The sequence below is a fragment of the Mandrillus leucophaeus genome, unplaced genomic scaffold (assembly GCF_000951045.1).
Source record: "Mandrillus leucophaeus isolate KB7577 unplaced genomic scaffold, Mleu.le_1.0 Scaffold68, whole genome shotgun sequence".
Taxonomy (NCBI): domain Eukaryota; kingdom Metazoa; phylum Chordata; class Mammalia; order Primates; family Cercopithecidae; genus Mandrillus; species Mandrillus leucophaeus.
Window position 1 is genome coordinate 2428833 of NW_012107363.1, and position 24073 is coordinate 2452905.

Genomic DNA, 24073 nt, shown 5'->3' on the forward strand with positions numbered 1-24073 from the left:
GCCAGGATAGTCTCGATCTCCTGACCTCGTGATCCACCTGCCTCGGCCTCCCAAAGTGCTGGGATTACAGGCTTGAGCCACCGCGCCCGGCCTGACTGGTGTCTTTGTAAGAAGAGATCAGGACATAGACAGCCGGGAGTGGTGCCGCACACACACCCTCCCAGGCAGGAGGATCCATTGAGCCCGGGAGTTTCAGGATTGCAGAGAGACACAGCTGCACCACTGCATTCCAGCCTGGGTGACGGAGCAAGACTCTTTCAAAAAATCAAAAACGACACAGAAAAAAAGACAGGCAGAGGGAAGACCACATACAGACGGGGGACAACGTGGCGTTTGCAAGCCAAGGAGGGAGAAACCAACCCTGCCGATACCTTGATCTTGGACTTCTGGCCTCAGAACGGTGTGCGAATCTTTCTGTGGTTTAAGCCGCACCCTCTGGGGTATGTTGTTATGGAAGAGCCCGTGTCGGCTAATACAGTATCCCGTGTGAAGAGAACATCCCGGACAAAAACCCAGGGCAGGAGGCACATGTGTGTTTCGGGATCAGGGTGCATCCTGTTGGGGGAGTGTGACTTATGCTACACCAGAGGGGGTTTGGTGAAAACAGGGCCCAGGGCAATCACTCAGGGCCTCGGCTGTCAGGCCGGGTGACCCAGACTTTTACCTGCAGAGATGTGGAGCTGGGAATGAGGCTGCCCTGAAAAACAGAAGGTAGTCAGGGGATGAGAGGGATGTAGGAATGTTCCAGGCAGAGGGCATGGTTTGCACAAAGGCCTGGAGGCGAGACAGCGAAAAAGCAGATTTAGATCACAGTGCGTAGTTCAACAGAGCCAAAGCCCAGGGTGGGAGGAAGCTGGGGAAGGGGCCCCCAATCCAAATGGCTGGGCTTGGGCAACCGTGGGAGTCGGGTTAGCTGGGGTTTAGATGGGCTGAGCAAGACAGACTCTCAACCTCTTTCTTTAAGACAATTTAGCAATCGTGGGTGCTTTCTCCAAGCAGGTAGTGGCAAAGGAGGGTGGCCTAACGAAGTGAACTCCCAGGCTTGTTGAAGAGACAGATGATTTCACTTGTGGTACCCGGAACGCAAAGTATTGCTAGACAACCACACAGACAGCCGCCTTTCTCATCGCTCACGGTCAGGGTCACGGGCGCAGCCTTCATCCCTGAAGACGCCGTGGAGGCACCTTTGCCGGGACAGTTCCGTGATGCAGGGCCCTGTCTGCTTTTCTCCAGCTGCGGGGAAGAGGGAGGGAGGGGACATTTGCTGCAACTGCACTTGCGACAGTGGTGGGGTCTGTAGTTTTCAAGGTGAGCTCAGGAATTCATCCACTGTTGGTAAGAGAATAAAGGCTGTGTGTGAGGAAGATCCAGTTCTGATGAGGATGAGGAGGGGGGTTCGCCAGCCGCCCAGGGTTTGCTACGTTTCACACCTGCAGTCTCCTGGCCGTGGTTCCTTGGGCAACATCCTGGCCAGTCTTACAGTGGGCTCAGCCCTTGGCTGGTTCTTCTGATCTGCTCATCCGCGGGGATCCTGCCATGGGCGGCCCTGCATGAGCACTCCGGGTGTGTTCATCTCGGCTCTGAAGCGTGAACCGTGGCAAAGCCTTGCTGCTACAGGACCGGCTAATTGGCAGCTTGAGCATTTGAGCTTCACTGCGGTAGCTTACATAGTGTCTCATCGCTGAAGTTTCCGAGATGGGAGACTGGGGAAGGCAGGAGCAGCCGAGGTGGTGTGGGGAAGTGGGGTGGCCTGAGATGGGATGGGGTGCTGGCCCCTGAGGGCTCTGCTTACGGTGGGGCAGATGGGGTGGTGAGCACCTCTGGGATTATGGTTGGAGGACCTGGTGTATGATGGGAAGGAGGGAGGCCATTTATTGAGACCAAAGAGGAGGAGGAGGAAGACATGGAGGCTGGGGGAGCAGAGCTGGTTGAGACAGGAGCCAGCTCCTGCTGGGCCCTGCTAAGCTGGAGGTGGTGCAGGCAGGAAGTGACCTGGAGAGGGTGTCAAGGAATCAGGGGTCATCAGGGCAGAAATGGGGCCTAAGTCACTTCCTGGCAGGAGAGGATCCTGGAAGGGGTATGTGTGGCATGAGCCTCAAAGTGGGCCTGATGCCGCCCCCAGGCAGCAGTGACCTCGGAACTGAGACCCGGCCTTCCTCTGCCTGGGAGTATTTGTAGAGGGCCTCCTAGGTTTCAGGAGCTGGGGCAACCGCTGGGAACAAAACGGACCAGCCCCTGCCCTCACGGGGTCTCCTTCCTAGATGAAGATGGGGGCGCAGAGCAGGTGATGAGGGACGGGTTAGAAACTGCTGAGTCTACTGAGGGCAGGCGGGGAGTGAGGGGGCTGCCAAGGGGCTTGGCCTCTGCATGGTGGGAGAGCCCAGAATGTGAGCTTGGGCCTGCCATGGTGGAGGAAGAGAAGCTAGAAACCAGGGACAGGCGCCAGGGCAGCCCTGGGGAGCAATGGGAGTGCACTAGGAGACACAGGATGTCCTGGATCTGAGGAGCTGGAGGCCAGAGAACCAGGGTTCTGAGCATAGCACGAGGGGACACGCCCGGGGATCCCTCCCTGAGTCCCACTTGGCGCTGGCACTGGCACCAGGACATGAGGGTGTGGTGGACAAAGGCGCTGCAGCCCCGTCCTCTCTGGCACCTGGGCCCTAGGCACAGACTCTGACTTCACAGACAGAGCTCTAACCCTGGCTTTGCAATAGAAGGAGCAGGGCCTGTGAGCCAGTGGCCTTAGCAATGCCTGATCCAGAGGGTGACTTTAAACTGTGTCTTGAACACCGGCCGGGGATGAGGAAGGGCATTCCAGGCAGAGGGCACAGCAGGTGCAGATGCTTAGAGGACCCTGTGCACACATTAGCGCCACAAGTGTGAGTGAGCCCTGAGCCGAATGTGCCTGGGGTGGGGGCATGCAGGGAGTGAGCAGGATGGCAGCCAGAGGGGGGTCCAGTGGCCTCGGGAGAGCTGTGTAATCACATGAGGGCGTGGGCTTTTTTGGAGGCCACGCCTCTCCTGGAAGGTCTGTGTGGAGAGTGGCAGGACCAGGTGTACTCTGCAGCTGCAGGACCAAGGGCTGGGAGCAGGGGTCCATGGAGACGGTGTGGCCCAGCTGGGCCATGGCCCTGGGTGGAGAGGGGTGCAGCGTGCAGCTGGTGCAGGGTACACAACTGCGTCTGAAGCATGGTGACTTATTAGACATGGCAGCAGGAAGGCGAGGACAGGAACCCAGAGAGGAAAAGGCCCTGGGCACTGGGCTTGGAGGCTGGGTCAGGAGCAGAGGGTGATTAGGCCCAGGTGGGCTTCCAGGAGGAGGGGGCACACCTGCCTGTGCTGAGAGGCAGGGCTGCACAGGGTTGGGCTTGATCACCCGTTTCCCTTCTGAGATTCTGCACATCCTTCTTTGATGAACAGCAGTGGCAGCAGCGGTGTCTGCAGCAGCAGTGACATCCGTGATGTCATTTGTTCCTCATAACATAGCATCCATGACAAGGACACGTGGAAACAGAAAAGGAGCACGTGGCACTGAAGAAGTCAGTCGTGCCAGCATCTGATCCAGCAGATGTGGCCACTATTAGTGTGAATGTTGTGCCCGTTATGCCGATGGAGAATCTGGGTGGAGTGGTTGACTTGAGCCGTCCTTCCTTCCTGGGCCAGTGATGGAAATTGCTGTGCTCACATGATTCATTCTAGACAGACCCTGATCACAGAAGGAATAAAGAGAAGTGCGTTCAAACCACAGATAATTCAAGTGCAGGTCTGACAGGGGGTGACCCTGGGCGAATCACTCAATTGCTGCGAGCCTCCATCTTCCGTCTGCACGAGGTATTTTTAGAAGCATCTACTTCCTAGCGATGTTGTGGGGGCGCCTCGAGAGGCAAAGGGCCCGGCTGGTGCTCGCACGTGGAGCGGATCCTGCTATTACGGGTGTTATCAGGCAGTGATCACGACAGAACGTGCTGTGTGCGTGGCAAGTGCAACTGCTTTGCCACGTGCCTGGATGATCCCACAACATCCCTCAAAGCAGAGGCCGATTCCCGTTTTAAGAAGTGGTGAAACTGAGGCTCGGAACAGCATTGGAACGCACGCAAGGTCTCCCGCTGTGTACGGTGGGTGCTAGTGGAGCCAGGCCTGCTGGAGCCCAAGAACCCTAGACTCACAGACTCTCCCCTTTGAAACGCTACAGCTGGGGCATCATTTTATAGATGGGGAAACTGAGGCAAGGAACTGACTCAGCGGCCATAACACGGAGGTAGATGCCAGCTCTGCAGACCTGGGTCCCCGCTTCCCTGTCCAGCCCTCTCTCCCCTCCCAGCCCAGCCCAGCCCAGCCCAGCCCAGCCCAGCCCGCCTCGTCCCTCAGCCACACCTGTGCGGCGGCCAGCGCCCTCTCCTGGCCCACGCCTGAATCTGCAACAAAACACGGTGGGCTCTGAGCTTTGCTTCAGTAACAAGGATTTCAGCGTAAGATGCTACTGGGGTGCAAAGGATCCCCTAAACCCCACGTGGTCCATCCTCCCCTGATAAATGCAGTGTGGGCCGTATTGCACCAATACAGCCCCTTCCCCCAGAAGGGCAGCTGGCAAAAACATAACACAAATCAAAGATGAACTGGGGACATCAGTTATAGAATCGCTGGCCCAGCCCCAATGTCTGTGTTCACTCATCACCTGGGATTTAGGGATGAAACGTATTGAAATGCAAATGAATACTGAGCCGGAGTCGGAGGAAAGGCAAGGGAAAAGGGACTGAGTCTCCTGTTGTCCAGGACGGGGAAAGGCAAACGCATGTTGTGGATGGACTGCATGTCAGACATGGGCTAGACTCTTCCAAAGCACGTGATCCAGCTGAATCATCCAATCTTCTGAGTGAGGATGAGGATTGTCAGCCAGTTTAGGCCTGCCCAGGTAGCTGGTTCCAGGTGAGGACGGGAGCCCAGGCTTCCTGGCATTGCTGTTAGGAGATTGTTCTGGCCACTCTGGAGAGAGAAGAGGAAGTCAGACTGGCTCCAGGAGGCCCCTCTGCCATCCCATTCATCTCCTCCGGAGTGAGCAGAGGCCTTTCCCAGTTGCTGTGCCAGGCCCCTGTTGACTCCAGCAGGAATGGCACTGTGCCCAAGAGGCCACAGAAGAGACCCAGAAACAGCGAATGAGACACAGGGTTTATTGGAGGAAGTTACATGCAGGGACAGTCTGGTGGCAGTGGGCTGGACAGGAGAGCTGCTCCTGTTTGTAAGAAGTCTCAGTTTATGTAGCTTTTTCCCTCCGCACCCTCCCCCTAGCAACCTCCACCCAACCCAGAACAGAGGACCTCGACCCCCGCAGGGCCTGCATTCCAAGGGATGGGCCAGGGCCTGTTCCTCATGGGTAAGGGCTGAGTCTTGGGGTTGGCCACTCCCGGATTCCTTAGCTGGGAACTCGGAAGGCACATTCTTCTTAGGCCATGGGATCACTCTCAGGCGTGCTTCGGTGACAGCTGTCACGTGCCTCTGCCATACACCAGGGAGGGAAGCTCTTGCTGCCTGCTTAAAACCCTTCTCTAACTCCCCAGCCCTAAGGGATGAAGTCAGAGCTCTGTCCCCTCCCCCAGCATCAGCCCAGCCTGCTGGTGACACTGGCCTTGGCACCATGGGGGGCCAGCACCCAAAGCCAGCCCCACTGTGTGCTCAGCATCTCCAGCTGCAGGGCCTGTGTTTGATTGTTCCCTCCTCCTGGAATGGCCTCTGGCTTCCTTCTGCTGCCGAAACCCCCACACCCCTCAGATGCTGGCCTGATGCCAGATGCTGGCCTTCAGTGGGGGAAGAAACCAGGGGCCCATCCAGAGCTTCCACCGGGGGAGCTGAACACAGGAGGCACTGGAAGGGCTGGAGCAGCACGCAAGGAAGGCAGGTCCACCAGGAGTGGCTGCACACACAGCAGCTGCCACCCCAGGCTGCAGGGCCCAAGTGCCCAGGTGGCCCGGGCACAGTCACAGCTCCTGACCCCTGAGCCCCTGCCTGTCCTGCTGGACCCGTCCCGGCTCTCCTGTGTCAGATGACACATAGAACCCTGCCTCCTCTTGGCCTCCGGAGTGTGGCAGCTGCCTATGGCGCCCATCATGGTCATGGGCAGCTACATACCCAGCACCACCGCCTCAGAGAGCACCCCTGCTCACTGAGCTCCAGGGGAGGGAGAAAAGGAAGCTCCTTTCCCACCCATCTCAAGGTTCATGGCTGAGGCCTCCATTGCAAAAGACAGGAGCCAGACAGAAGCACAACACATTCATGTAATTTACGTCTCCTGTGACATGGGAGTGTTCGAAATGAAGACCCAAAGAGACAGGAAGTTCATGCTTTATGCTTAGGTTTGATGGACAGAGGCTGGTCCTGGAGAAGTGCAATGGGAGGGAAAGGGGTGTGATCAGATGAGGGGCAGCGGGGAAGGGAGTGGGGCTTAGCAAAGCTGTGTGTCCAGCGTCTTCTCAGCGTCCTGGTGCGGCATTCCTTCCCTGGGCCTTGAGCAGGACACCTGTCACATGAGGGTCTTCCGGGAGAGGGTGGGAGAAGGTCGGGGGATGCCCTTCCTCGGTTTAGGGGCTGTTTCAGGGAAGAAAGGGGAGGTAACGGAGAATAGGCTTCCTGCTTCTGGTGTTTTCTCAGTTTCCAAGATGCCACATTTGGGGTAGCATTTCCAGCACCCATAGCCAGTTTCTCCTATGGAGAATGGAGCTATGAAGAGCCTGGCATGGTGGGGCTTGGTGTGGCCAGGAGGAGTGCCCTGATAGAGATGTCCTCGCCAGCCCACAGGCCGCTGTGCCGGAGAGCTGGCTTCCCTCCTGCCAGAGCAGATCTCGGCTCCCTCCAGGACTGTCTCTTCCACGAAGGAGGGGAGGCCCTTTCCCAAGGGCCATCATGGAAAGGGGAGGAGCTCTGGGCCTTGCCCGTGGCCCTGGCAACTTCACCTGGCATTTCCAAAACTCACAGCTTGATCAAGGTCCTGTCTCTACCTGAGATCCCCAGGCCAGAGCCCTGGCTGTGAACCCGAGGACTAGCTGGCCCCTTCCCTTCTCCCCAGGACTGGGGCACTGACCCGAGGACCCCCTGACTCCATTCACTCCTCCCAGGCCTGGGACACTGACCCGAGGACGCCCCTGTCCCTGCTCACTCCTCCCAGGTCTAGGAGTAGGCTCCCTGAGTACCCCTGGCCCTGTCCACTCCTCCCAGGTCTAGGGCACAGACCTGAGTACCCCTGGCCCCATTCACTCCTCCCAGGTTCCAGGGCACAGATCCAAGGACCTTCTCACCCTCTCTGCTCTGCTCACCCTCAGAGGACCTGTCAAGCTGCCTGCACAGGCCTCTCTCAAGCCCTGTCCTCCTCTCCATCCTCCCACCGCCCCCAGCTGGGCCCAGGCCTGGCCTCCTCAGGGCTCCCTGCCTCCACCCACAGCCTCTGGTGTGGGCTCTCTGAAACACTGTCTGGCCACGGAGCCCCTGAGCGCCTCATCTTATCCAGTCTTGGCCGGTGGTTTTGGGCAGGGCCAGCTGTGTCATTTGCGGGGTGCAGTGCAAAGTGAAAAATGTTGACCATCAGGTAAAGTGCTTTTCCTTTCTTCTGTGCTCTCTCTCTGGGCCTGTCACCATATTCTTTATGAGCCATTTAACATGGTGCTCCCCGGCTCACAGGGACACCCTCCCAGGCCCTCAGGGCTGGCCTCAAGACAGTGCTCAGGGCGCCCACCCCTGCCCCTTCCTGGGCCCAGGCCTGGCCCTGGCACTCACCAGGGACAAGGTCCGTGGTGGTCACTGTGTGGAGATAGGACCATGGGCACAGGCGGCTGAGAACCCATCCCGAGGGCACAGGGCTGGAGAGGAAGCCCAGGCCATCAGCGCTACACACACTCTGTTGCCCCCTCAGCCTTCACTTCCAAAGCTCCAATTAAAGACACAATTATTAAGAAGTTCAGGTCGGTGGCTGCAGAGAATTAAGCCCCAGGTGTGGGGCCCTTCTGAGCAAGGTCCCTGGGCTGTGGCACTGGTCACACACTGTGAGGCCGGCCCTGGTATCAGGCCCCAGCCCACCTGCACCTGCACTGACCCCTGCAGCAGATGCCACACCCCTGCCCGGGGCCACTGCTGTGTCCTGTTCTGCTGTCCGTTCACGGCTCCAGCCCTGGCGACACGTGGCTCCTTCCTCCCAAACGCCCTTCCTCGCATCCTGACACAGGATTATAAAGCCCCTCCCAGCTTCGAGGCTCAGACGCACCTCCTCCGTGAGACCCCTCTGGATTTCATCCTGGGGAGCCTCATCTCCCGGCTCCTGTCAGCTGGACTGGGGACAGGAATGGTTCCTCCTGGAGGCAGTGGGGTTTGGTCTGCACCCCAACATGAGCACAGCGCCTCCACGTGTCCGCTGGACAAGGCTGACTTCTCCTGGGGGATGCACTGTGTCAGGGACATCTCCGTCTCTCAGAAGCAGCTGATTCCTGACGTCCTGACCAAGTTTTTGTTTCTCCTTTTTCTGCCCTAAAGCTCTACGTGTCATCTGACTTGGGGAAAAAGTGGACACTTCTGCAAGAGCGAGTGACCAAAGACCACGTGTTCTGGTGAGAGCACTGCCCCACCCCGAACCCATGGGGCCCGCAGCTCCGCTGAGAGCACTTCCCCCAAATCCTTGGGAGCCCGACGGGGGCCCGCAGTTCCCTTTCCTCCTCTGGACCCTCCCCAGCCCGGGACTGGGTCCCCACCATCCACTGCCCCTTTCTGCAGCCCCATACCCTCCTCCTCCCAGGGGACCCCCCTAGTCGTTCTTCCTGCTCTGCAGTGGGTGGTATCAGAAATGGTAGAGTCCAGGGGTTGGTGTCCCTCAGGCCACGTTTTTACTCACGAACCAGCTATGTGGCCCTGTGCCACTGCTGTTCCCTCCCCGAGCCTCACAGCCTCCCCAGGGGAGAGAGGTGCTGACGTCCACATGTCCCCGGCCCACCACTCTATGCTCCCCACCCAACCCCAGGCCCCAACTCAGCCCCTGACTAACAGACCCCGTGGGTGCTGACCCAGCCTGCCTTGGCCCTGCTCTCCTGTTTATCCACGCCTGGGCTCCCCTCCCATTGCTCAACCTGTCACCCTTCCTGGCGCCTGCTGGGTGCCAATGAGCAGGATAAGTTTGGGGTCATACCCCAGACAAGCCACCACCCCGGGGAGCCAGACCAGAGAAAGGAGACTCCCATCCCAGGCAAAGGGCCACTGGGGCCTCTGAGTTCAGACGGTGGGTACTGGCCTCTTGAGTGCATCCTCAGGGGAGCCTCTCAGTGTGCCACCTGGGCAGCACCCCAGCCTCACTGCACGAGGGGCACTCGGCTTTCCTTGAGAAATGTCTGTGGGATGTGTCCATGAGGGCTGCAGAAGAGGAGGGCTTGCCCGAGGTCGCAGGGGGCAGCACGGGGCCAGGAGCCAGTGCAGCTGCTCAGAGCTCAAGCTCGCCACTCTCCTGCTGGGGCCACGGCCCATCCTTCTGGTCACACTGCCTTTCCAGACGCACACTGCTCCTTCATGTGCTGATTCCATGGCATCCCTCTTTCTTGTGTGTGTACACACACACACACACACACACACACACAGTGCTAGCCTTTCTCTTATCCCACGTGTGGAACAGACCATTGCACAGGCTCCTGCGCAGGCCACAGCCCGGTCTGTCCAACAGAAAAACACATGGAAAGGGCTTTGTACCTGTCCCGAGGGCACAGGGCTGGAGACGGAACCCGGGCTATCAGCCCTATATATGCTCTCTTGCCTCTCAGCCTTCCCTTCCAAAGCTCCAATTAAAGACAAAATTATTAAGAAGTTCAAGTTGCTGACTGCACAGTGGGCAAGGGCCGTCTGTAATGTCACACAGACTGTGGCATCCTGGCCACCCCACAGGCTGAAAGAAGGCTTTTTCCTCTGGAATGCCGACTGCTGGTGTACACACCGTTGGCTCATGGGGAGAGGCGACGGCTGTCTGTCTGCGGGCTCCCCACAGGAGGGCCCGGTCCTTCCCTTGGAAACCAGAGCACCGCCATCCATCACTGGTCTTGTCATTGCTGTCAACCGTCAGGAGCCAGAGCTGCCCTGCGGTGGGACGCCTGGGCCTAAGCACTCACAGAGGTGGGGAGCAGAGCCAGGAGGGGGGACTTCGGAGCCGGGTCGCTCTGGGGAATGGGCAGAGCTCTGTTCACTCCCAGGCCAGGCCGGGTTCATGGACAGCTCTCCAGCCAGAGAAAGTCACCGACCCACAGCGCCCAGAAGGAAACTGGCGATAATTCAAACGTGTTATTATCTCAGGCAAATCAAATTGTTTCCTCCCCCAAGTTTCCCTGCTGTTATTCGAGGGAATCCCAGCAGACACTGGCCACTATGGCCCCGGGATCTCTCCTGGAGCATGGTGACAGTGGTGGGGATGCCCCCCTCCCCTTGTAAGCGGTGAATAATGCTGTTTTGGACAGCATTTCCAAGGAGCTCTTTGTCCTTGAACTGACAGCGGGAACTGCCAAAGCCCCGTGTTCTGTCTGAGCTCAGCCTCATTAACGTTTTGCGAGGCTATACAGCAAGCTCATTAGAGGGGCCTGCAAGCGGGAGGAAGCAGCTCCAGGTGCCCTGATACCTGCTGCCTTCTGAATAGGGCCTCGGGCGCCTGCTCCCCACCACCGAACCTGCCCTCAGTCTCTCCACGCCCCAGAACAGAATCATAACAGCAGCTGCCCCGCAGTCACCCTGCTTTGAATACTGAGTGTCCCCTGTTCAGCGCATGGAGGCTCTGAACGTACCGTTCCACGGCATCCCCACAGCAGCCCGTGAGGGTCCCCCTCACGTCACAGGGAAGAACTGAGGCTCGGGCATGCATCTAGGTCTCATGTCACAGCGGGGAAGTGAGGCTCGGATAGGCTTGGGCCCACATTCTAGGTCCTGCTGCCCCCAAGCTGCAGCCCTGAGCCTCGGTCCACCTCTGGCTGTGGCCTGTGGCCCTTACCCACTCTACTGGGTGGTCTGGCGGCCTGGGCTTCACCGGGTGTTCCTGCATCTGCCTCCTTGCTCAGCCCCACACTCACCCAGGGGGAGCCTCAGCTTCCCTCTCCATTAGCTCCAGGGCCTGGCCCTGGTGCAGGGCACAGGGGTGGCAGGGCCTGTGTCCATAGAAGGAAGAGGTGGAGGTCTCCCCACTACAGCAGTGGTTATCACACCTTTCAGGGCTTAACAGAACTATTTGCACTGGAGCTGCCCTCAGCACAAATGGGGTGAAAGTCAGTTCCCACCTCCCCCAAAACACTCACTCTCTGAGGACTGCCTGCCCCGGGCCATCTCACATGCCTGCGGTTTCTAAGCAGTGGAGACCTTGACAAGCAAGAAGGCCTGTGTGTCAGGCTTGCCATCTCCTGCGGGGAGTGGGGCTCTATCTGAGATGTTGTAAGTGCAGAATCTAAGAGAGTCTTCAAAACCCATGACTGAAGGGCCTGGAGCAGGTACCAGGCCTCAGGCCACCTGTACACCAGTGTCTAGCCCAGGGCCTTCGCCAGTACACTGAGAAATGGCTGTGGGAAGTGCTCAGAGCAAAGACTAAAGGAACAAACATGGTAAATGAATGAATTTATAGGGTGAGTGACTGAGGAAATGAATGAGTAAATGACTGAGTGAGTGATGAGTTAGTGAGGTAATGAATGAATGAGTGAATGAGTAACAACTGAGTGAGTAAATGAATGAGTAAATAACTGAGTGTGAGTGAGGAAATGAATGAGTGAGTGAGTGATGAGTTAGTGAAGTAATAAATGAGTGAGTGAAAAATGAGTGAGTAGGTGAGAGAATGAATGAATGAGTGAATGAGTAAATAAATGAGTAAATAGCTGAGTGTGTGACTGAGAGAATGAAAGAGTGAATGAATGAGTGAGCGAGTGACTGAATGAGTGAATGAATGAGTGAGTGAATGAGTGGGTGGGTGCATGAGTGAGTCACTGAATGAGTGAGTGAGTGAATGAGTGACTGAGTGAGTGAGTAATTAGTGAATGAGTGACTGAGTGAGTCTGTGATTGAGTGAATGAGTGAGTGGCTGAGTGAGTGAGTCTGTGATTGGGTGAGTGAATGAGTGAATGAGTGAGTGACTCAGTGAGTGACTGAGTGAGTGGGTGAGTGAATGAGTGAGTGACTGAGTGGGTGAGTGACTGAGTGAGTGAATGAGTGAGTGGGTGAGTGAGTGCGTCTATGACTGACTAGTTAAATGAATGAGTCTGTGACTGAGTGAGTGAATGTGACTGAGTAGTTAAATGAATGAGTCTGTGACTGAGTGAGTGAATGTGACTGAGTGAATGAGTGAGTCTGTGATTGAGTGAGTGAATGAGTGAGTGGGTGAGTGAGTGAATGAGTGAGTGAGCAGGTGAGTGAGTGAGTCTATGATTGGGTGAGTGAGTGAATGACTGAGTGAATGAGTGAGTGGGTGAGTGAGTGAATGAGTGAGTGGGTGAGTGAATGAGTCTGTGACTGAGTGAGTGAATGAGTGAGTCTGTGATTGAGCAAATGAGTGACTGACTGAGTGAATGAGTGAATGACTGAGTGAATGAGTGAATGAGTGAGTGAATGAGGAGTGAGTGGGTGAGTGAGTGAGTCTGTGACTGAGTGGTTAAATGAGTGAGTGAGTCTGTGACTGAGTAACTGAATGAGTGACTGAGTGAGTGAATGAGTGAGTGAGTGAGTGAATGAGTGAGTGAGTGAATGAGTGAGTCTGTGATTGAGCAAATGAGTGAGTGAATGAGTGAGTGAGTGAATGAGTGAGTCTGTGATTGAGTGAGTGAGTGAATGAGTGAGTGAGTGAATGAGTGAGTCTGTGATTGAGTGAGTGAGTGAATGAGTGAGTGGGTGACTGAGCGAGTCTGTGATTGAGTGACTGAGTGAGTGACTGAATGAGTGAGCGACTGAATGAGTGAGCGGGTGAGTGAGTGAGTCTATGATTGGGTGAGTGAATGACTGAATGAGTGAGCGGGTGAGTGAGTGAGTCTGTGATTGGGTGAGTGGGTGAGTGAATGAGTGAGGGCAGAGGGAGCCTGTGCCCCAGGTGTCGTTGCCCTGCTTCACAGATGATGGATGATGAGGCTAAAATTCCATATTGCTGGTGGAGGGTCTGCTGCTGAAGGGAACAATGCCTGTCTGTATTCAGGAGAGAGCAATGTCAGGCCTGAGACCTCCTTTCCAAGGAGCTTACAAACGGTCTATTCACAAAAGCCGAAATCAACACTCCACCTTGAAAGGGAGATCTCTTTACCTAGGGTCAGAATGATTGATGCTGGTGCCCCTGTGTTTGAAATCTCAAGAGACTACGGGGGAGTCCTAGCTGGCTCCCGCCACATGGCACATCTGTGGGGTCTGTACCATTCAAACCCATTTATAGATGTCCCCTGTCCACCTGGGGCCACTTGGGTGGACCTGGTCCCTGGAGAAGGTTAAGCAAATGGGGATCCTGGTGCCAGGCAGGTTGGGAGGAAGTTTGGGAAGCAAATGGGGCCAAGTCTGGGTGGGAAACTGTCAGTGATGGGGAGAGGCCACGGGGGGACTGGGCACTCTGCCTGAGACATCTCCATGACTTGCAAGCCGGTTATGGGGGTGCTCCTGCCCCCAGCGCTGAGTGGCCACTGACACCAGGAAGTGACTTCCTCATCTTGAGGCTCAGCTTGCTCTTGGGCAAAGGGTCCATGAGAGGGACTGCTGTGGTAAATGGGTAAGCGACTTTAACAGTCATATTAGTTGGAATGTGTGTGATAACAAACATGACCAGCCGCCAAATCCAGGAGATCCCAGGGAGTCTTGCTTCGCAGAAGGCTAAAGCAGGTGGCAGTTTTTAGTGTGAAGAAAGTGGCAGGTAGATGACAGTTCAGTGGGCACGTGGAGATGGTGAAATCTGGGAGATGGGATGTGATGCTTGGTTTGAGAAACCCTGGACCAGATCCTCACTAAGGTTCCTTTCATTAAAAAAAAAAAAAAAATCTGCACTCCCCTGGAAGTCAGGCATATGCTGGATGTGACACCAAAATTGGACCCCATCCCTGCATTCCCTGGAGGACCAGCCTGTGGAGCTGCAACCGTGGGACATGTCTTCTGTCCCTTCTCAGGCCTCATTCCAGGTGCTTCATAGGCTTGGCCCCTCACAGAACCCCTGTGAGCCAGGTGGTGAATGGATGGCTGGATGTCCCTCAAAGGCGAGGCTTTCAGACTTGCCAACCCGGAGCAGCAGCCTTGTCCTGGCTCTTCAGCACTGAGAGGACAAGTACTGTATAAATTCAAGGCAGAATTGCTGCCAGAGTAATTACCGGAACAGCCAGGGGAGAGTGTCCAAGAGGGCAAGTGAGGTTTTCCACCTCCAGGCAGCCCCATGCAGGTGGACAGTCTGTGACAGCACAGGGGAGGGCCTTGGACAAAGGGGCCAGGGCAGGTGTGGACTCCAGCTGAGGCTCTGCACTGAGGATGGGGCAACTGTACTCCTCCTCCCCACCACTATCCCTTCACTGCATTATTTCATGCACAGTGCTGTGTAAAGCCAGGAAGCAACCTGTGTGATGAAAAGATGTTGCTTTGGGAGTGGCAGCACCTGGGTAGTGGATCTGGCTCTGCTAGCTGTATGAGCTTTGATCTGTTTTCACCTGTCTGGGCCTTGGTTTCCTCATCTGTAAAATGGGTATAACCAAACCATTTGCGATCATTCAAGGTAAGTGAGATGAGGCAACTACGGCACCTAGGACATTCCCTGTACCTGAGCACCTGCCACTAAATGGAGCTATTAAATGAGTTCGAGTGACATGCTGTGTACAGCACAGACTCAGGACCTGGCTTTTGCCTCTAAAGACAGAAGCTTCCTCCCTCCCCTCCCACCCAGTTAAAGACTTCACCCAGCAGGGCAGTGCTGGGAGGAGCAGAGAGGAGTCGGGCAGGGATGGGGTGTGGGTGGATTGAGGGTGGAGTAGGAGAACCACAGCCCCAGCCTGAGTGTCCTGACCCAGGAGCTCACAGGGCAACCGCAGTGTCTCCTTTCTCTCTGTCCCCAGGGCCTGCAGCGGGCCTTGTACACAGTAGGTTTGTCCCACCGGGCTCTTAGAGATGTCTATGGAACTCAGCCACTTGGCAAAACTCTCGCATTTCCATCACGGCTTCTCTGAAGCTGGGACCACCCCCAAAGGAAGCAGAGTCCCATAACCGATGGGACATCTGGACTCGTGGCATTAGGAGAAGGCCTTAGTTGTGAGCAGGGCGGTGTGTGGGGTCTGAGGAGAGCATGCATTTTGGGATCAAGCAGACCTGGGCAGGAGCCTGGGACTGTCCTGGTCTGAGCCATGTTGCCTCAGGCAAGTCAGAGGCCCGTCCTGGTCCTGGTGGGGCCACCTATGAGTGCAGATGAAGGCACCTGCCTCACAACGCATGGTCCAGGCCCGTGTGTGGGGACAGCCTGGTGCAAACTCTCAAGTGACAGGGTAGGGAGTGCATTCCTCTCGCTGGAGCCTTTGCCCCCTCATGAAAGGATTCAGGCCAGTCCCTGGAGGCAGCACTAGGGGAGAGCCGATGGCTGAGAGAGGAATCTTCCCAAGGGCACACTTGACCAGGTCATGGGAAGCAGGAGACGGAGCAACAGCTCAGGTGAGCCTGGCTTGAATCCCAGGTCAGCCCTTACCACTGGGATTCAAGCCAGGCTTCTCTGAGCCACAATTTCCGTATTTATAAAATTCGGATAGGATGGGAGTCCCAGGCCTACCTGCCTCCTGCAGTCATTTTAGATGATCAAAATAAAACAAAACAAACAACAATGAAAAAGCAATGTGAAAATCTTTTATGAAGGAGAAAGTCTTTTACAAACACTTCCATGGCAGGAAGAAACCCAACCCCCTCAGCTCATGCAAGGAAGACACAGAGACTCCAAGCATCCCAGGAGCAGGTGGGGTCCCGGGGAGGTGACGCCCTCCGACCCAAACAGCAAGTGTGGCTTCAGAGCCAGGGAGGCCACATGGCTGCATGGGGTGTGGGGAGCCGCTGGGGGATGGGCACAGTGACTCCATTCCCGACCCCAGTCTCGGCTCTTCTTTTCCAGGGCTGTGTCTGGGGTGGACGCTGACCCTGACTTGGTCCACATGGAAGCCCAGGACCTCGGTGGAGGTAAGCCGGGCAGTGCACAGGCACCAGGTATCCCTGAGTCACCTCGCGCCCGACACAGCTCGGCAGCGCCTGTGTTCAGTCGCTCGTCCCCAGTGGCTGGCCCTACACAGGCGGCCTCACTGCGTCTCGATGTGGCATGATTTTAAATGTGCTTGTTTTCCAGCTGGGGATGAATGGAAGTCAAGGAGCTCCACTCCAGTGGAAAAGTCTATTAAGAGGGTGATCTGTTCTGGCTCCTGAGCATTGAGTGTTTCCCACTCACTCAGCCCGCGACCCCCAGCATGTGCGAAGTGTGGAGGTTGGGGGCAGGGGTGGGGGTACGGGCCTGCCCACCTGGACCCGCCAACTTCCTGCCCAGGGCCGTGCATGCTGTGTGACAGGAGGGTGCTCTGGGGAGGGCAGAGCAGCTGAGTCCCCGCAGAGACATCCTCTGTGCAGGATCACCTGAGCCAGGATGTGTCACCATTAGAACAGAAATGCAGGCGTCAGCTCTCAGTCCTGCTGCTGGCCAACCTCAGGCCAGTCACCCCAGTCTCCTGGCCTGTGAAATGGATAGTGATATAAAATAAGTGAATGCAGAGTTCTCAACACGGGGTCATCACGGCCAAGCTTTCGGGGGCAGGGTCAGCTGCTGGGCATGGTCCCCATGGCTAAGCTTTCAGGGGCAGGGTCAGTTGCTAGGCATGGCCCTCACCCCTCCCCACCCCCACTCTGCCACACTCAGGCAGGCGGGGCCAGTACTACTACTGTTCTGTGTTGATAACCAGGACAACACAGCTCAGAGGCAGTCCAGGTTTGCCTGGGGTCACAAGGTCCTGGCTGGTGCACCTCTCTCCATCCCTACTGGGAATGCTTCTTCCTTTTGGAATTTCTTACCTTTGACCTCACACACCCTGCCAGCCACCTCTGCTGGGCTCCATCATCCCAGCTCTGCAAACTCTCCAGGACCTGGAGCTCCTTGAGTACCAGTTGGGGCTACTGATCACCTGTGTCCCCAGTAAGGCTGCTGAATGAATAAGCCAGATGCCAGGGTTGCCCCTGAGTAGCCCACTGGGCAGCCCACTGGGCAAAATGTTGCAAAATAACGTGCTACAGAGAGAAAGACTCACTGCCCGCATCACACCACATTGTCAGGGTTAGCTGTCTGCCCTTTCCAGAGCTTCCGCTGGCCCTGGATCATAAGCACCCACTGTTCACAGCTCTTTTCAACTCCATGTTCACCAATTTCATCTAGGTGGCTCCTGCATGCCCATGTGGGAGTGTTTATACCACAGAAATTGGCAAGCACTATCATCAGGGCTACTATACCCAGCACACAACCCGTCAGCCTGAGAGGTGGCCCTGGTTTGTTGTGTTGGCTCTAGGCCTGGAACACTGAGAGCCTGACCATGGTGGGATGGATGAATGAGTGAGTGAGTGAGGGAATGAATGAAAGAACAGGTAAGTGAGTGAGTGAGTGAAGGGAGGAGCGAGTGAGTGAATAGGTAAGTGAGTGAGGAATGATTGAGTGAATGAGTGAGTGAATGAGTGATTGAATGAGTGAGTGGCTGAATAAGTGAGTGAGTAATTGAAAGAATGAATGAGTGAGTGAGCAGGTGAACGAGTGAGTGAGTGGGTGAATGAGTGAGCGAGTGAATGAGTGAGTAAGTGAGCAGGTGAATAAGTGAGTGAGTGAATGAGTTAGTAAATGAGTGAAGGAGTGATTGAGTGAGTGATCGAGTTAGTGAATGAGTGAGTGATTGAGTGAGTGAATGAGTGAGTGAGCAAGTGAGTGAGTAAGCGAGTGAATGAGTGAGTAAGCGGGTGAATGAGTGAGTGAGCGGGTGAATGAGTGAGTGAATGAGTGAGTGAGTGAATGAGTGAGTAAGCGGGTGAATGAGTGAGTGAGCGGGTGAATGAGTGAGTGAATGAGTGAGTGAGTTGGTGAATGAGTGAGTGGGTGAATGAGTGAGCGAGTGAATGAGTGAGTGAGTGGGTGAATGAGTGAGTAAGCGGGTGAATGAGTGAGTGAGCGGGTGGTGAATGAGTGAGTGAATGAGTGAGTGAGTTGGTGAATGAGTGAGTGGGTGAATGAGTGAGCGAGTGAATGAGTGAGTGAGTGGGTGAATGAGTGAGTGAGTGGGTGAATGAGTGAGCGAGTGAATGAGTGAGTGAGTGGGTGAATGAGTGAGTGAGCGGGTGAATGAGTGAGTGAGTGAGTAGATTGTCAACTGAGCATGTCCCTGAGCTAGTCATTTCGCTGCATCTCCAGCTGTAGGAAGTTCAGTGCTGAACGCAGGGCACACCAGGCAGTTCCAAGGGAACGTGGGCGTGGCTCAGGAGGGCTTGGCAGTGGCCTGGCACTGCTGCCCACGTACCCTCTGTGTACACTGCCTTCCGCCTCCTTGGAACAGCCCAAACAGGTAGGCCTACCCCATTGTTCAGTGCAGAAAGCTGAGGCTGAGCTTAGGGGTAGGCCTTTCTGGTTCCTAAACCCCTTCCCTTAACCATTCTCCATGCTGCCGATCACCCAGGGCCAGAGTCAGGAGGAGGAGGAAGAGGTAGAGGAGGAGGGCGAGGAAGACGGAGAGGAGGAGGAGGAGGTGCCCTTCCCTTGGTCCCTTTGGATAAATCTTGCTCCTGGCTCACAAGCTGGAACACAGAGCTTCCTGAGGCCTCCAGGCTCCAGCCCCTCCACATAAATTTGCCCTGGGGAAACAGAAGGACTTAAAATCAGCAGCTCCCTGGCAAAGCATGCATTCAGTATTGCTCAACCATAAACATGTGGAAAAGGGTAGAAGCATGTGCTTAAAATTTTGAGAAAAAGAACCCTTGAGCGCCACCCGCCCTCACCCCTGCTCAGGTGTAAAAGACCAGGAGGATGTGGCGGCCGTGCATGTCTGGGCATGGTGAGGTGCCCACCGTCAGCTGTGCTGACCCCTCCTGCAGGAGATGGCAGGCTCCAGAGTAGCACGAACACCTTCCTGAGGGTTGAAGGAGCTCATGTCAGAGTGCAGGTGGCCCACAGTCCAGGATGACACCCTCGGCCGCAGGTGTCATCGCCGTGGCCTTTAGAATTCAACCCACGAAGCCGCACCGCAGTGGTGCTGGAGGAGGATGGAGCCCAGCACATGTCTCGGGCTGTCTCTGGCTCCGGCTGGAGTCTGACTGCCTGGGCCGGCGCCTCTCTCCTGTAGGTTTTCGGTACGTCACCTGCCCGATCCACAACTGCTCCGAGAAGCTGCTGGCAGCCCCGTTCGCAGGCCCCATTGACCACGGGTCTCTGACCGTGCAGGACGATTACATCTTCTTTAAGGTAAAGTTGCTTCCGGAACTTTGGGAAATTGGCAATAGGCGACGTGGCGGATGAGCCGCCCGCAGCCAAAATGGAATCGCTCAGAAAAGAGGCAATAAAACGGGTATTTCACTTTCGAGTGCTACTTTGCAGGTCACGGTTTCTGACCGTAGCTGTGGCTACAGGCATCCACAGAAGCCCCCGCAAACCCAGCACTGGGGCTCAGGGACACGGAGGCTCCACCTCCCTTCTGGCCACCATGAACCTCCCAGCCACTCGGGGTCCCCAAACCTAAGCCCATTTAGCCCCATTTGGCTTTATCAGCGACTTTGGAACTGACCAGGACTGCTTCTAGTCCCAGCTCTTGGCCGCCAGGCACCGGCTGTCCACAGCCCTGTGACCAGGACCCTGCTGCCTGTGCCCTCAGGTCACAAGTGGGCCCACCCTCAGCAGCCACGTGGTCCCAGCTAATTCAGAAACTCTAGCACACAACCAATCCATCCAGCTTTTCTTCACCTTCATGGATGCGGAACTCAGCATTCCTGAAACAGCCTAGCCCTCTGCTGAGTAGCCCCAGTCACTGGCCTGTTTCTTCTGGCCCTGAGACAGAGGCTGCTTCATCGGACTCCCATCCACTGGGTCCGTTCTGCCCTCTGGGATCCTGCAAAACAAGTCCAAAGTTTCCCCAAAGAAAGCCCCTTGAGGGCAGCTGCTGGGTGCCCTCTCCCCAGAAGGCCCTCTGTGCTCCCCAGCCACCTCCTTGCCCTGTCTCAGCCACCCTTGATCACCCCAGCTCCCCACTCTACACTCTGTGCCAAGGGCCACCATGGAGTTGGGTGCCAGGGCAGGCATGGGCATCCCAGCCCCCACCGTTAAAGCAGGCCAGACAAGAGGCTTCTGCTGCCACCAGCACTGACCTTCAGCCCTGCCCAGTCTCCACTGCTGTCTGCTGAGCCCAGCCCCTGGCTTTTGATCCTCAGTCTGTGCATTTGCTCACACCGTTCCCTGTGCTGTGCCTCGCTTCTCCACGGGCTGATTCCTGCTCCTTCTCGAAGACTCAATCATGCACTTCCTCCTCCAGGAAGTCTTCTGCCTCCACTTCAGGCTCACTGGTGCCTCCTCTGAGGACCCCCAGCCCTGTGCCTTCCTCCGTCACAGCCCAGGCCCCACTGTGTCATTCCGTACCCTTTACTCCTTTTGTCCCTACACCTAACTCAGGCAAGCCGAGGCTGGGTTCTAGGTCTGAACCCACCACCTGCTTTCCCAGCACCTAGCATTATATTTCTGTGGATGTTCACTAAGTACTAGAGCAAGGACAGCGTCAGCTCTCTGGGCAACCATCTCCCATGTTGAGTGGTTTCTAAACATTAGACCCGCTGGCCTGTCAAAGCCCTGCAGCCTAAGACCCCCGGAGCTCACCTATGGAGGAGCAGGCTGGGTTATCACTCAGTGCAGCAAGGGGGAACACATGCCCTGGGGAACCTGAGCGTCTCCGAGGGGTTAGAAGGGCCTGATTGTCAGGTGTGGGCTGCAGGAGGTGATTTGTGGGGGCTGCAAGGAAGCCGGGCGTGACTCTGGATTGGGGGATGTGAGGACATGAGGTCCTGCTAGGATTGGACGTCTCAATCTTCTCTAGAGGGAGGGGATGACTCAGGGGAGGCACGAGACTAGGGGGTGCGGGAGCCTCAGGGGAGGCAGGAGCCTGGCTGTAAAGCAGCAGCCCTCGCTCGTCTCAGCCAGGGTGGGTGCCTGGGCATCTTGGAAGTTTGAACGACATTCACGTCTGGTCTGTGTTCGGACCCGATCGTGGAGTGGTCTCAGGTGGTCTCATTCTGCACAAGGTCACAGTGAGCTTGTCTGGGGTTGGTGCTCGCGACATTGTTTGTGAGGGGCAGGAGAAGTGGGGGACCTCTGTCTCCATCCAGTTTCTACCCTGGTTTCCATCTTTCTCAACAACTGCAGAGGAAAGCTCTCCCTGCCCCAGCCCCGGCCTCCCCTGCCCTCTCCCTTCCTCCCTCCTACCACCCTGCTTCTCAGAGGATCCGGGAGCCTGTGCTGGGATGCAAGAAACCACAGCCCTTCCAGCCCCACCTCACCACCAACAAGGTGGCGCTGCTGGTGGCTCAGGAGGCTGCACCTCCGGTTCCGTGGCAGTGAGGATCCGTGGCCTCTGTGATCAGAGACCTGCCACAGTCCTGTCCTGAAGGGCCTTTCTGTCTCTGGGAACAGACGTCCACGGCCACAGTTAATGGGGTTGATTGTTATGGGATCAAATGAGCTGCCCAGGAAAAGCACTCAGGATGGTGCCAGCTTTGTTTGTCATGCCTCGAAGTTCAGTGGTCACCTTTGGTGATGAGCTCATCTTTGGCCTGTCTCCTTCTCCACTGGAACTTTTTCCACCTTGTTCCATAAGTTGGATGCAGAGAAACAAGGCAAAGAGAGAGCATGGGGAAAGAAGTTAGTTCTGACTGAAGGAAGCAGAGGACGACTTCCCAGAGGAGGGGTGTTAATGTGGGGCTTTGAAGGATGAATAGGAGTCTGCTCATTTCAAGCAGAACAGGTATAAGCAAAGTAAAGGGGCATTTTCACTTGCTGAATATAATGTGTAGTTTTCCATTCATGAGACTCTGGCTGGAGAGGGAATCAAGCTTCTCAGAACTGTGTTTCTTCCCCCGGTTAGGTAACATCAGCAAACCGGACAAAATACTATGTCTCTCATCACCGCAATGAATTTGTCCTGATGAAGCTGCCGAAGTATGCATTGCCAAAGGTAAGGTGCTCCCCGCTCTGCCTGGCCCCGTGGCCAGGCCCTAAGCCTATCCTGACTCGTGGGGCAACAGGACTCACACACAGGTGCTTGGCGGTTCCAGGTCAGGATGGACAAGAACAGTGTGGCCACACCCTCCAGCTACTCGCCCCTCACACACTCCATTCCAGCCCACCCAGCCCTTCCAGACTCAGCTGTGCCCAGCTTCATCCTAGGCCTCTGCCAGCTTCTTCCCTCTGCCTGGTTCATCTTTCCCCGGAACTCTTGCACACGTGGTATTTCAGGAGAAATATTGCTTGCTAATGGCCCTCCAGGCGAGCCCAGGCGTCTGTCTTCTGGTCCCATCCCACTCTTCTCCTTGCTGGTGCCCAGGGTGCCAGGGACGCCTCCATCCAGTGTCTATCTCCTGCTCTCCTCTGACATTGCTGGGGTGGAGATGATCTCTGCTGTACTCACCTCTGCATTCCAGCCACCTAGTATGCTGCCTGGCATACAGTAGGTGCTCAGTTAATGCTATTGCCTTTCCCTTGCTTCGGAAGGCAAAGAAGGGGGACCAGGGGAGCTGAGGACTGCCCAACTCTGCCCCTGCCCCTGCCTTGGGGCCTCTCTCCCTGCTGTTAATATATTATTCCCACCTACCAGAGGAGGTGATAGAAGTTCAGAGAGGCAGTAACCTGTCTGAGATCACACAGCTAGTTAGAAACAAAGGCAGATCTCAAACTGAGGTCCAGGTGAGCCAGCCCAGCCTCATGCCACACCTCCCTCCTGAGGACATTCGGATGACACCTTCTGAAGATCTCTGTCCCACATGCATAGCTGAGAAGCAGATGAACCTTCCCTTCCTCCACATGTATTTACTGAGCACCAAATATAAACCAGGATGTGTGCTAGGAGGCCGTGCTGTGAATCAGAAGCCCCAGGCTCCTGTTCCCGTGGGCTTTGGAGACAGGGAACAGGCAGGAGATCCCGTAGACAGACAAATGCATAAAATAATTGCAGGTTGTGGTTTGTGCTAAGAAGGGAACAAGAGGGAGAGACAGAGAGTGATGGAGGGCGTGTGTATGAGTGTGTATGTGCGTGTGTGTGTGTATGCTCACGTGTTTGTGTGTGTGGGCGTGCTCATGTGTGTGACTGATTTAGGCCAGGCAGCGATGGAGGCCCCTCTGGGGCTGGGAGTGGGAGGGACTCTTTATCCGAAGCTCTAAAGCAGCTCTGAGGACAGCAAGGGAGAAAGTCATTCAGGAGGAGGGCAGAGCAGGAGCTAAGACCCTGGGGTAGAGAGTGAGAGTGGAGTGGGAGGGGCCAGCGGCTCTGGGCCCCCCAAGCCCAGGCTGTGGCTTGTTGTAAAGTGCTTGGCCACAGGAGCTTCTGCGCTGGGCACCCTCAGACCTCTCCTGAGCCAGAAATGGGAAAAGTCTAGGAGGGCTTTTAAAAACTTCTCTTTAAAAAACAAGAAAAAAAAAAAAGGAAAATAAAGGGAAAAAAGGGGTGAGTTTAATAGACTGAACGCCAGGCTTGGCTGAGTATGTAAATTAAAAGCTAATGGTTTCATTTCAGGCAAAGGCACTAGGTGTCTGTCCCTTTTCAGCATCTGAGAAGCCTTCCCTTGACTTTTGAGGGCTACAGCATTAGAAGCTCCTGTGTCCTGGGCTCTTTGTCCTGGTGTTAGGGAGAGGAAAGTGCACAGCCCAGAATTAGGCCCATACAGGGACCCTCTCTGCTCCCCTCTAGCATTGGAGGCTGGGGTGGCTGGGCCAGGAGTCAGCCTGCTGCCAAGGGTGCTCTCAGGAGCCTATGGCTGTAAGTTATGACCTCTGTGACCTTGAGCGATGGCTCCCTGGACCTCTGCTCCCTAGACCTGCAGATGTGATGTCAGTGAGATCTGCAGGAAGCAC

General features: G+C 56.0%; 1 protein-coding gene across 1 annotated transcript in view; it reads left to right on the forward strand.

The window, feature by feature from the left end:
* SORCS2 (sortilin-related VPS10 domain containing receptor 2) overlaps positions 1-24073 on the forward strand; it is a 408600-nt gene that overhangs the window by 314930 nt on the left and 69597 nt on the right. Inside the window, exons 7-10 of the mRNA XM_012002189.1 lie at positions 8512-8585; positions 16073-16137; positions 19314-19432; positions 22092-22181. Coding sequence (XP_011857579.1) covers positions 8512-8585; positions 16073-16137; positions 19314-19432; positions 22092-22181 — 348 coding nt within the window. The remainder of the gene's footprint in view (positions 1-8511; positions 8586-16072; positions 16138-19313; positions 19433-22091; positions 22182-24073) is intronic.